The 12,020-nt window shown below is 39.3% G+C and overlaps 3 protein-coding genes and 1 long non-coding RNA gene across 5 annotated transcripts; 3 read left to right on the top strand and 1 right to left on the bottom strand.

The window, feature by feature from the left end:
• The first annotated feature begins 852 nt into the window (after positions 1–852).
• Positions 853–4,432, top strand: prkab1b (protein kinase, AMP-activated, beta 1 non-catalytic subunit, b). 2 transcript variants are annotated; one of them, XM_077601242.1, is made up of 8 exons: positions 853–1,180; positions 2,030–2,169; positions 2,234–2,403; positions 2,464–2,557; positions 2,710–2,824; positions 3,039–3,172; positions 3,248–3,316; positions 3,988–4,432. In XM_077601242.1, the coding sequence occupies exons 2-8, from the start codon at positions 2,047–2,049 to the stop codon at positions 4,063–4,065; spliced, it is 783 nt and encodes a 260-aa protein (XP_077457368.1). In that variant the 5' UTR covers positions 853–1,180; positions 2,030–2,046; the 3' UTR covers positions 4,066–4,432. The 2 variants fall into 2 exon arrangements, with proteins under 2 accessions (XP_077457368.1, XP_077457370.1); XM_077601244.1 differs by lacking the exon at positions 853–1,180 and adding an exon at positions 1,302–1,454.
• On the bottom strand, positions 4,422–6,272 carry pla2g1b (phospholipase A2, group IB (pancreas)). Its single transcript, XM_077601245.1, has 4 exons — positions 6,122–6,272; positions 5,896–6,052; positions 4,688–4,815; positions 4,422–4,609 (listed from the first exon to the last, which is right to left on the bottom strand). The coding sequence occupies exons 1-4, from the start codon at positions 6,156–6,158 to the stop codon at positions 4,485–4,487; spliced, it is 447 nt and encodes a 148-aa protein (XP_077457371.1). The 5' UTR covers positions 6,159–6,272; the 3' UTR covers positions 4,422–4,484.
• Positions 6,273–8,434: 2,162 nt separating this feature from the next.
• On the top strand, positions 8,435–9,347 carry cox6a1 (cytochrome c oxidase subunit 6A1). Its single transcript, XM_077600727.1, has 3 exons — positions 8,435–8,587; positions 8,845–8,987; positions 9,073–9,347. Exons 1-3 carry the CDS (start codon positions 8,482–8,484, stop codon positions 9,160–9,162), a joined length of 339 nt encoding a protein of 112 aa, XP_077456853.1. The 5' UTR covers positions 8,435–8,481; the 3' UTR covers positions 9,163–9,347.
• A 514-nt stretch (positions 9,348–9,861) lies between these two features.
• LOC144074342 (uncharacterized) lies at positions 9,862–11,886 on the top strand. The gene is made up of 3 exons (XR_013300273.1): positions 9,862–10,583; positions 11,493–11,558; positions 11,637–11,886. It is a non-coding gene; the product is annotated as an uncharacterized LOC144074342 (long non-coding RNA).
• The last annotated feature ends 134 nt before the right edge of the window (positions 11,887–12,020 follow it).

Raw genomic sequence — 12,020 nt, 5'->3', positions numbered from 1 at the left:
TCCTAATAAATTATTTTAAAACATTCCACTTATGTTTCATGATTGGATTTTACGTCAGTTGGGGGTGACTAATCGATTTTCGGGCAGGAAAATGGACGACCGTTATCGGAACTGCCATCTTGATGATGTAGCATTTTTATGTTAGCTGTACAAACAAACAACACATCTGATAAAGCACAACATTGCACACTGTCTCACCAAGTTTGACAGAAAAATTGCATATTTTGTTAATTAATTCACTGCCTTTGATGTTCATAATCACTAACAATGTTGCAAATCTGTGCTAAGGTTAGTTTTTTTCCTCTGGAGTAGAAGCTAGCAGTTTTGCTAGCTGTTAGCTGCTAAAGTCAAAGAAAGTATTTTTTAAAAATAAATACAGAAGATTAATAATCATCATAGCCTGATCACATGTGTAGGATGGTTGCGTAATTTCGCATATTTTATAAAAAAATACAGAAGAGGAAATATAGTTAGTATTTTTTTATAATTATTTTTAATGGCTACTGAGCACAAACATAATCAAAACCAAAAAGAATATCGTCGAAATGAAAAAAATATCATTTTTTTGCTTTTCGACGATATTCTTTTTGGTTTTGATTATGTTTTTGGTCAGTATCCATTAAAAAATATTTAAATCGATTTATAAATAATTAAATGGAATATATAGTTTTTTTCAATGAGATGCCTGACATTGACGGTGATGGACGTCGAAGCTATTTGAATCATGTGGATTAATCAAGATAGAATTTGTCAAATAACTCTTAACTTGATTAACACTCCAGGTTTTTTTTAATTCTTGCATTTATTGGAAAAATGATGCATTTTTTGGCAAGAATGGGGTTAACGTGAAGGAGGCGGAAGAGGTGTGTTCTCGACTTGAAACACGCACGCACACACGCAAAAACACAATTGAATCAAGTCAGCACTAAATGCTCCTCGCGACAACACAGAATCGAGCTAAATTACCGACTGAAGCCACATTTTAATGCGACTTTTTTGTGTCTAAGCAGAGCGCATCTCCGCTTAGTTTAAATAAATAAATAAAACAGCGAACGAGTGTTTCTCCAAGACGGAAACAACTGCGAAAAAAGCAACGACGACTGCATCCACTTCCGAAGAACGTGTGCTCTTCTTGGCCAAAGATAATAAACGTTTAGACGTCTTCTAAGACTTTTGGGAGGTGAGTACTTAATACTATTATAATTTAATTCTACATAAGACCACGTCGAGTTCCTTATTGTTTTTTGCATTTCCAGTTGGAGCGCCCCTAGTGGCCAGTCCGGGAATCTGTTTAGCCAAACTGAAGAGGGTGTAAACATACTCTAATTTCAATTTTATTCAATAGGAAAAATAGTTTATTATAATTTATTCATTTATTTTTTTACATTTATTTACTGTTTTGACGCATTGATCTCCATTAGTATCTGGCTGTGCTACTTTGCATAATATTTTGGGTACGTATGGATTAAAAACATCAATTGACAGTGATTAATCTTATGTATAGTTTTTTTTTTTATTAATCACCGTCGTCAATGAGCCAATGAACAAAAAAAATCAGTTTTTCATTTCTGGTTTAAAAAAAACTAAAAACAAGACTGCAAATATTTGTAAATTTATTCTCCCAATACAAGACGACAGGGATATTTTGCATATATTTTCGCTAGCAAGAAAATGTTGTTGTTTTTTTGGGGGGGGGCATTTTCTATCTCTTTCATTGAAATATTTGGCTTGTGTATGCATCGCCAACAAAAAAGCCAAGTTAGCCTCTATTCTGAATACAGTAATTCCTCAAATATCGCGGTTAATGTTGACCAAACAAGGCCGCAATAATTGAAAAAGTCGCTAAGTAGGCTCACCCCTATTATAACTACCTTTTTTCCCCTTCAGTGCTGATCCTAGTAATAAAAGTGTCTTCCTCTTACCAGTTTTAGCGTGGATTTTCGCATTTTTTATGAACTTAATTTTTTTTAAACAAGCCCAGAAAAAATGCAAAGAAGTGAATTCTGTACTATGTTTATATTCCTTCCAGTGTTAGATGCTGTCGAGATGGGTAACAGCAACAGCGACCGATCCGGCGGGAGTCAGAGCGAAAGAGGAAAGGACGCCAGAGCCAACATCCTGATGGACAGCACAGAAGATGCGGATATCTTCCAGAGGGAAGACGCAAAGGTAACACGTTCCCCGCTCGGGCTTTCCGACGTCCTCACCCGCCAGAAAACAACTTTGTAATCAGGCGCCGCAAGAAGAACGTGAGTTCCTGGCCTGGCAGGAGGACCTGGAGAGCGACAGCAAATGTCCCACCCTCGCCAGGCCCACCGTTTTCCGCTGGTCTGGAAGCGCCAAAGAGGTTTTCGTGTCTGGCTCCTTTAACAATTGGACCACCAAGATCCCCCTCAACAAAAGGTAGTGTGGGATTTTGCCGCCGTTCGTGAATGACGCCGATGCGGGTTTGATCTCGCCCAGTAAGAACAACTTTGTGGCGATCATGGACCTGCCCGAGGGGGAACACCAGTACAAGTTTTGCGTCGACGGCCAGTGGACTTTGGATCCTACGGGGGTGAGCCAATGAACTCGATCTTCTACTTTTCTCTTTGTTTTGACAGTAAGTCAACTCATTGATGGCTGTCAACATCACTCCGTGTTAACTCAGGTTATCCCCACAGTAAATAATTCATTTTTTGTGGTATGTATTGTCTCATTCACTCGCAGGCTGTGATCACAACCAAAACAGGGACGGTTAATAACGTCATTGAGGTGAAGACGACCGACTTTGAGGTCTTTGATGCCCTCCGAATTGACTCTCAGGATTCTACAGAAATCTCAGGTATTTAATGCAATTTATTTTTATTTTTACACCCGCGTTCGTGTAAGGGGTCACCTGATTTGAAAACCTGCCGGTACCGATTCCTCTGTAATTAATCCTAAATTTGTGTTACTTTATTATTTTACTGCATTGTAGCTATTAAAAAAATCTTCCTAGCAATATTTTTCCACCCAATTCCAATTTTCAAGTTTCCCTAACTCTTATTTTTTGGCAGACTTATCCAGTTCCCCTCCCGGCCCCTACCTGCAGGACCCGTACGTAGTCAAGTCAGAAGACAAGCTCAAGCACCCTCCCATTTTACCTCCACACTTGCTTCAAGTGCTCCTCAACAAAGACACGGGGATTTCTGTATGTTCCACTTTCAGCATTTTGAAAGGTTCCAATTTCTTTTTAATGGGAAACCATACCCATTTTTGTGCCCAGTGTGACCCAACTCTGCTTCCTGAGCCCAACCACGTGATGCTCAACCACTTATACGCCCTCTCCATCAAGGTAACGCACATTTCAACCCTATTTTTAAGACAATAAATTGCACTAATTTCAATACAGTGGACATCCACTGGACTAAAAATTGTCATTTTGAGGGTCAGTGTATTTCTTAAATCCCGAGACCAAGAACAGACACTTAATTATTTTAATGCAAGTTCTCAACAATACTACAAAATGCGTCACTTTAAGCCATGTTAGCTTCAGAAATGTATTTTTTTTTTTACAAAACCTGAGACCAAGAACAGACACTTCTTATTTAAATGCAAGTTGTAAACAATACTAAAGAACACGTTACTATAGGTCATTTATTTACCAAACGCGAGACCAGCAACAGACATTACATATTGAAAACCAAGTGGTAAACAGTACTAAATAATATGTTTCTATTGGTCATGTTTACTTCCTGCTCTTCCTGCAAAATCACACTTGGGTGGAAGGGCTTCTCAAACTATATATATATAATAGTATAATCTATATAAAACTATTTTATTTACAATCCTCAAAATACGGTACTTTGTCGTAGTTGTGTGCTGTTCAGATTTGTCTTAAATTTGAAATCCCTTACTTCCTTTTTATACGAGTTGCAGCAGATTCTTCTGAAAAGTTTTATCGCTTTACTGTGAAAAACCCGACGGTCCCTTTTCTTGAATATTTGACTTTTTGTTATCTCGCAGGATGGCGTCATGGTTCTGAGCGCAACGCACCGATACAAAAAGAAGTACGTGACTACTCTTCTATACAAGCCAATATAATTTAGAATCATTGGAGTTTTAAATATGTTTTTAATTTTGATTGCATTGCGTTTGCTCAATACACAACTTTCTTTTGCTATTCTTAATTTCACTTGATTCCATTTTTTTTGTTCAAACCAACGTATTATTCCGCTCGGTGACTAAAATTAAATTCCCCTGAAAAATACTTGAGTTAATTAAGCAAAAATAGTCCATGTTGCCTTAGATCTATTAACAAGCTCCAAAAAATTTCTTTTAAAGCCAAAGAACACAAAAAGGTATTCCGAAAAATTTGTGCAAATATAAACGAGCCCGATTCATTTCTAAAAATCAATTTTACCTCATTTCACATGTAAAAACACTAAATAAATGTGAATTTTGACAAAAATGCTTTAACAGTTTTTTTTCTGTGGGAGGGGTTTGTTTATTTATTATCTTGCTCAATTGACGCAGTGAACATCTGGATCCAAGTTCTTGTTTTCCGAGTTGAATTTAGCCTTCTCAAAGCAGTGAGCGGCCACACGATCACACTCGCACACCGCAGATTGGCATTTGTTATTAGTTGCTATGGAAACACACAAAAAACACCACGTCAGTAACAATATCACAACTCACACAATTCTCAAGCTAATAATCGACTCACCTGAACAAGATACTTGTCCATCACTGCAAGTGTAATCGTAAACCAGAACATACGGAAGATCGCTAATGTTCGTGCATCCGGGTTTCTTTCGGCTACTTTCGTAGCATTTATCGTGGACTTTACAGCACCTGAAAAAAGCGTGTTTACGTGTCTATGTTTGACACCACTGACTTACCGTATTTTCACGACTATATGGCGCATCATATTTTTAGCCACAGTGTCAGTAACGAGTGCTATTTCTGTATTTTAAACACACAAAGGACGCACCGTTTTTAAAGACGCATATATATTATATATGAATATTGAACCGCAATAGCTCTGGCTACCGGAAGCAGCCCCAGACTCTTTCCGGTTTCCGGTGCGCAGTGACTGCTGGGATATATAGTTCTTGCACGCTACACCCACACGCTAAAAACACGTTTTTAAAAAGGCAACGGAAGCAAAACTGAGTTCTGTTGTACTTTATTTAGCCATTTTACAACTTACTCACGTCATTATCACCCACAAATCCATCAAAGGCCTAATTTTCCGTGACCGAATTGAACAATTGTCCAAATTAGTCATCAAAAACGCTGAGTTTTATACGTTTGTGCAGGTGGCCACAATCCATTCGCAAATAGTAGCTAGCTAGTAGCTAGCGTAACTATTCCGGGGCTGTGTTCCATGCTTCGCAAGGCTGTGTTGATGCCGATCGCCAGGCCACAATCCATTCGCAAATAGTAGCTAGCGTAACTAGCCCGGCGCTGCCTGCCACCCTTCGACAAGCTGTGCTGATGTTGATGTATACAGGCCACAATCCATTCGCAAATAGTAGCTAGCGTAACTTTTCCAACGCTGCTTTCCATGCTTCGTAAAGCTGTGTTGATGTCGATGTATACAGGCCACAATCCATTGGGTGTATTGACAAAAGAACTATATATCCCAGCAGTCACTGCGCAGTACTTTTTCTACGGGGAAAATAGTAGAGTCGGGGGCTGCTTGCCGTAGTTGTGAGAGCTGTAGAGGATGGTGTACCCTATCGACTGATTTATACTATTTTATCGTGATAACAATTTTAGTATTGGTCCATATATAAAGCGCACTGGATTATAAGGCGCCCTGTCTATTTTGGAGAAAATTTAAGACTTTTATTTGCGCCTTATAGTCGTGAAAATACGGTAAATTCAATACGTAAAAGCTTAACGTGTTGTTTAGTATCTCCATCTCACTTGTCCAGGTCATCCACCGGGTTCCCCGTGCCCCCGAACCCGCACCAGCAGCCGTAATCATTGTACTTTAGCGGGCTGACTCCCGGTTGGGCGCACTCGATCATTTTGCCGAACTGCCATATGTGCTTGGGCAGCCGGGCACCGCTCGCCGTGCAAGCTAGGTGGGGAAAGGCGTTAGGAGAAATGGTTTTAAAAGTGGCGCCAACTTTGAAGAGCTCACTCTTACCTGTCGCGAGCAACAGAAAAAAAGCTGCTAGCTTCATGCTTGCCTGCCCGGCGTAGAGAGAAAGAAAGGAAGCATGGTCACGGCTTGCTGCTACTTATAGGCCGAAAGGTGAAGCCGCGATAAGGAACAGGTGTGGGGGAGGAGTAGAGCTCGTTTTCACTTGGAGAATTTTGCTTTCACTGCTTATCAGTGAGGTGGTCCGGTGGAGGAGTGGTTAGCATGTCGGCTTCGCAGTTCTGGTGTCGAGGGTTCAATCCCAAGTGGGTCCTCATTGCGGGGGATTTGCATTTTTTCTCCCACGTCTCGTAAACATGCATGCTAAGCTAACCGATCGCTCGAAATTGGCCCTCGCTATTATTGGTTGTGCTTTGGCTCCTCGTGCCCTGCGATTGGCTGGCCACCGATTCAGGATGCCTGGTGCTCGTTGTTAGCTGGGATCGGCTACAGCACCCCTCGCGACCCATGTGAGGATGATGAATGAAAATCAGAAATCAGAAAATTAATGAATGAATGCTTATCTGGCGGTTGAGTGGTTAGCGCGCCCGCATCGCAGTTCTGGAGTCGAGGGTTTGATCCCAGGTGGGTTTGCATGTTCTCCCTGAGCTTGTGTGGATTTTCTCGGGGTACTCGGGGTTTCCTCCCACTTACCCAAAACATGCATGCTAAGCTAATTGATTGCTCTAAATTGCCACTAGCTATGATTGGTTGTCCTTTGTCTCATTGTGTCCTGCGATTGGCTGGCCACCGATTCAGGGCGTCCCTTGCCTGGTGCCTGCAGTTAGATGGGAGAGGCTCCAGCACCCCCCTGCGAGCCTTCTGAGAATAAAAGGTATGGAAAATGAATGACTACTTATCAAGATACAGTATGGTAACGCAGTATATTTTACTTTTATACTTGTTTAAGCTCCAAATTTCTGCCCAATATTCTTCAAGTGAATGATTAACTTTTGATCTCATCTTAGTTTTCCTTTGCTTGTGTGTTTCATGAAAATAATTTGGATTTGAGTTCTTATATCTTTTTTGTTTTTGTTTCAATATAACACTATTTTCATCACACGATTTGACTTTTGTGTTTCTGCCTTTTTTTCCCGTACGCAGCTGTGTATACAGCAAACATTCCCACATGGTGCCACCAAACTTTCCTGATCGCGTACTAAATGTTCTCCAGAAAGGAACATGTCGTACATTGCGGCTGAAAACAGATTAGAAACAGAAAAGAGGTGAGAGAAAATAGGAGAACCGCAATCCATATAATCCTCCATTTTGTTTTTGTAACAGAAATCAATGTGGGAAACAGAAAACAGAGCCGCTTTCAAAATATAACTGGAAACCGAATAAAAAGGCGTATATTTCCTGTTGTATGAATTTGCTAGCATATTGCACGTGAAAGACATACTACATTTAATCCCAGTTACCATCAGATGAATTAAAAGCAAGGAAACTAGGATGCCATAGAGGACATATCTCTAGCAATTTCTTCATGTCTATGAATTAAAAAAAAAGAAGAGGGAGACATCTGGAAACGTTGAATTATAACGTAATGTACCTTTTGGCAATGTCACATTCTGATCAGCGAGCTCAAATCTCTCAGAGGTTGACTCAAACTGGCTGTATCCAGTTTCCATCACCTATAAAAGATCTTTATTTTGTCTGGCATGTTCAAAATAAAAATATGCTAATTTCCTCCTTTTATTTGCTCAAGGGCATAAAAATGGAAACATCTAGCCATTTGACATTTTTCTTAAAAGAATATTTGACAGTTGATAGCAGCTAATTTATTAGTATCTAAAGTCAAACATCTACAAGCGTAATTCAACCTAAGAAAATGAAAAAATGATTTTCAACACAAAAGGACTTACCAATTCATCTGAATTTTTCCCCACCACAAGAAAATGTATTATTATTGCCTTTTTGGACTCTGACCATGAACTGTTGAAATGTCCTCACTTAAAAAAAGTCAGCAACAATCGATCTGTGTGTATGTGTGTGTGTAATTCATCTAAATTTTAAATGTGCATCATAATTACTCAAAATTTTGCGTTTTTTAAATTTTTATTTATTTTATCTAGTACCCCATAATCGTGTTATTTCACTCCTGTCCTATCATCTGCTTCCTGTAGACGGGGGTATCTCATTCGCCAACCGACTAATATAGTATATATACAAAGTCGAATTTAAAATATTTCCACTTGTTTATTATTTGTACAAAATCTGACTAAATCCCATATAACACCCATAATGACAAATATTTACCAATAATGTATATATATTTAAAACATAATTGTAAGACCTGGCTTTTCCTGTCACGTGACATTCCAACCTACGTATTTCCGCTTCGTCGGAAGTCATTTGAAACCAAGATGGCGGCTCTCGGTCGACTGACTCAAGCGTTGCTGAGGTCTTCTTTGACGCAGACCCGTCGCCAGCTTTCTGCGGCGGCTGCTGGTGGTCACGGCGAGCAAGCTGGTAAGTCTGACATTAAAGACCAAACTTTGATTTTTTATTTAACCAGAACGACTGGCGTTTTTCCCCAGTGACCTTGTTGCTGTGCCGTTAGCGCTAATATTAGCATAGCATCCCAAACAACTCAGGACAAATTAAAGGTGAAGGATTAATATCCGATGAAGACTGAGTTGACAACAAACGTTTTTTGTGCTAAAATATACATCGTTTTTACACGTAAAATCCCCCTCTTTCCCGATGATGATTTACTGTTTCTCTAGCCAGGACATGGAAGATCCTCACCTTCGTGGTTGCACTCCCAGGCGTTGCTGTGTGCATGCTGAACATGTACCTGAAGGAACAGCAACACAGCCATGAACAACCAGAGTTCATCCCTTACTCGCACCTCCGCATTCGCACTAAGGTTGGTTGCACTTGAAAACCTTCAATTCCTCATGCTCGCTTGCTTTGTGATGCCTGTTTCTGAAAGTTGTTCTATTACTAAACAGAGGTTCCCTTGGGGAGATGGCAACAAATCATTGTTTCACAATGCCCACTCGAATGCCCTTCCTGATGGCTACGAGGGTCATGATGAATAAACCCACCTTCAAACCACATGACAGGCACGAGGACCAGTTTTTTTTCTTTCCAGGACAACACTCATTTACAGCTTACTTCTTCTGTGTTTACCTCTGAACACGAGGGACCTAAACCGGTAGTTCTTTGTAAACTCAAGCAAAGTGTCGTCCTCAATATCTGAAATAAAGTAACGTTATTACCTCTATTTTGTGTAATTGGGTTCTCTGTGTTAATGGTGTGAACATTTGTGGTTTTGTCTTAACAATTGTTAAATGTGAGTATATTACTAAATTTGGAGTAGACTCAAATTTATTGTTTGCACTTAATTTTCAATTCATTGTCACTGCTTATTCTCACAAATTAATGTAATTGTAATCTAATTGGCTTTGTCTTTTAACAATTGTTAAATGTGAGTATATTACTAAATTTGGAGTAAACTCAAATTTATTGTTTGCACTTAATTTTCAATTTATTATGTCACTGCTTATTCTCACAAATTAATCTAATCTTAATCTAATGATTCCCATCTGAGTCCATATTATAATATACTACTTGCATTTCGAAACATTATGGCATAATGTTTTGAAATGAGAGTAGTATTATTTTAGGCTCTGACGCAAAATGGCCGAAATTGATAACAATCTATTGCATAGGTAGCCTCTAACATTTTCGTTTATTTTCATAAGATACGTGTAATATTAAGGCTGACTAAACCACCAGTCTTTTATTTTGAAACAACTCCTATCATTTCCGGGGTTGTTCTAGCGGAAGTAGGTGTACACTGCATCGGTCAGTCTGACCAATATGCCTGCTCGGAATAAGCAAAAAATGGATGACAATTTGGAGGAAATTTCAAAGAAGAAATCCAGACACTCACAAAAGTTTATTGGTTCGTATTCGACGAAATACCCAACGTTGAAACCTTCTCCAAAAGGACCGACATTTGCACATTGCTCAGCATGCATGTGCAACTTCAGCGTGGCGCATGGTGGAATTAATGACTGTAAAACGCACGTAGAAGGACCCAGACACAAAGAAAACTTGGAACTGACGAAGAGGCAACCTTCCATCAGCCGCATGTTTGGAAATGAATCAGAAGATAAAGACATGCGGCACAAAACAACGACAGCAGAAATGCACTTCGTGGCGTTTTTACTTGAACACAACATTCCAGTCAGTGCTGCCGGTCATGCTGCCCAGTTGTTTCGCAACATGTTCCCCGACTCCAAAATCGCCCAAAATTTCCAATGTGGAACGATGGAGGCTTGTGCTCTGATGAAGGAGCAAACTGAAATCATCTCAAACAAATTTGCGTATAATTCAAGTACTGAGGGCAGTAGCAGTGACACATTGTTTCCAGCGGTTCTTCCACATCCAGAAGATGGATTAATTAGGCAGTCCCTGTTATCCGGACCAGTTGTGGAGGGAAGTTTAGCTACAGGTGAGAATATCTTTTAAAGTATGAGTGAAAAACTGGACACATTTGAATTGAAATGAAATTTGGTAGTGGTAATCCTCCTGTGATGAGTGGCAATAAGAAAGGAATTCTTGGAGGCATTCAGAAATTTTCATTATGCTGTACTTTTTGGCAGTGGCTCCTTACCGGTAACCGGTCAAATAGCCTATATGGGCCCATATGGCTATTTAGCCGGTAATAATTCTGTGTGGGGTAAATAGTAAGAAACTATGGCTACGGAGCCACTGCCTAAATAATAGACATTAAATCCCTATTCACCTAATGTTAAAATCTATCAATTTCAATAAGATTTTACTAACACTTATAGGTGTTACTTTCATGTAGACCAGTGGTAGGGAACCTATGGCTCGGGGGCCACATATGGCTCTTTTGATGGGTGCATATGGCTCTTCGCTAACCTGTGAGGTAAACTATGGAAACTGCTGGTGAGAAAGTGCAGGAATAGGAGCGTTACATTGGTATGATGGCATTGACACTACCTCCAGCGCCTTATGATCATATTTTTTTTACATTACACTCTTCTTCATGGATATTCTAATTGATACTCATTGATTAGCAACAACGTAACAATGTTGTCAAAATAATTCAGGGACTTTTTGTATAAAAGTGGTGAAGTCACTAAAAAGGCACACATTTTGATGTATGTTGACATGGCTCTCGAGGATTAACATTTAAAAAAATATGAATGTTTATGGCTCTTTCCATCAAAATGGTTCCCAACCCCTGATGTAGACTAATTGCTAAATGAAGGTGTTACTTTCATGTAGAGTCTACAACATAAGCTTCTAGACTCAAGAAGCTTATGTTGAATGTGTTCATCCTATTTGGTCATTCAGAGCGTTTTTGTTCATCTCACTCTTTTTGCTTATAAAGAAAAGGTCTCGCCTGAAGCACCCTCTTCGGAATCGGTTCCCGACTCTCAAAGTTGTTTTGTTAATGGTAAGTGTACTTGCTTATTTCTCTATAACAAATAAAATGTTTTTGTTCTTTTTTAAGTCAAGTTTTTACTCTCTGCAGCGCCCAGGCAGTCCAAAATCCTAAGTGTAGTAAAGACGGAACCAGACAGCATCAGTGGGGATATAAGCGTTTTAAATGGCACTAATGTACCTGGGGTAAGTCATTCATAAAAATACATAAACATAAAAAATCGTTAGGACGATAAACACTGAGTGCAATAATGTGGAATTGCAAAATTTCCATATTTTTTTCAAGGACGGAGGATAGATAAACTGAGAAAAGCTATCATTTGGAGGAAAAAAATGTTGATTTTAAATTCCACGGTGTCAACAAATCTAAGTAAAGTGAAAAGCTATTTTTATTCAAAGATTCAAAGAGGATTCCGAATGCGATTAATTGAATTTTCCATCTTCTTATCACAAATTTTATGAGATTTGTGGACAC

This window comes from Stigmatopora argus, chromosome 5 (genome assembly GCF_051989625.1).
Source record: "Stigmatopora argus isolate UIUO_Sarg chromosome 5, RoL_Sarg_1.0, whole genome shotgun sequence".
NCBI classification, from domain to species: domain Eukaryota; kingdom Metazoa; phylum Chordata; class Actinopteri; order Syngnathiformes; family Syngnathidae; genus Stigmatopora; species Stigmatopora argus.
The sequence above is the reverse complement of the archived record's forward strand: the minus strand, read 5'-3'. Positions and strand labels throughout refer to the sequence as shown.

Bases quoted from the DNA above. Each gene is read 5' to 3' on its own strand.
- prkab1b (XM_077601242.1), top strand. From the start codon at position 2,047: ATGGGTAACAGCAACAGCGACCGATCCGGCGGGAGTCAGAGCGAAAGA. The intron at 2,170-2,233 runs GTAACACGTTCC...CTTTGTAATCAG, and splicing joins TCCAGAGGGAAGACGCAAAG to GCGCCGCAAGAAGAACGTGA. The intron at 2,404-2,463 runs GTAGTGTGGGAT...GATCTCGCCCAG, and splicing joins AAGATCCCCCTCAACAAAAG to TAAGAACAACTTTGTGGCGA.
- pla2g1b (XM_077601245.1), bottom strand. From the start codon at position 6,158: ATGAAGCTAGCAGCTTTTTTTCTGTTGCTCGCGACAG. The intron at 6,053-6,121 runs GTAAGAGTGAGC...TTCCCCACCTAG, and splicing joins TTTTCTGTTGCTCGCGACAG to CTTGCACGGCGAGCGGTGCC. The intron at 4,816-5,895 runs GTGAGATGGAGA...CGCTTTTTTCAG, and splicing joins CCGGTGGATGACCTGGACAA to GTGCTGTAAAGTCCACGATA.
- cox6a1 (XM_077600727.1), top strand. From the start codon at position 8,482: ATGGCGGCTCTCGGTCGACTGACTCAAGCGTTGCTGAGGTCTTCTTTG. The intron at 8,588-8,844 runs GTAAGTCTGACA...CTGTTTCTCTAG, and splicing joins TGGTCACGGCGAGCAAGCTG to CCAGGACATGGAAGATCCTC. The intron at 8,988-9,072 runs GTTGGTTGCACT...ATTACTAAACAG, and splicing joins ACCTCCGCATTCGCACTAAG to AGGTTCCCTTGGGGAGATGG.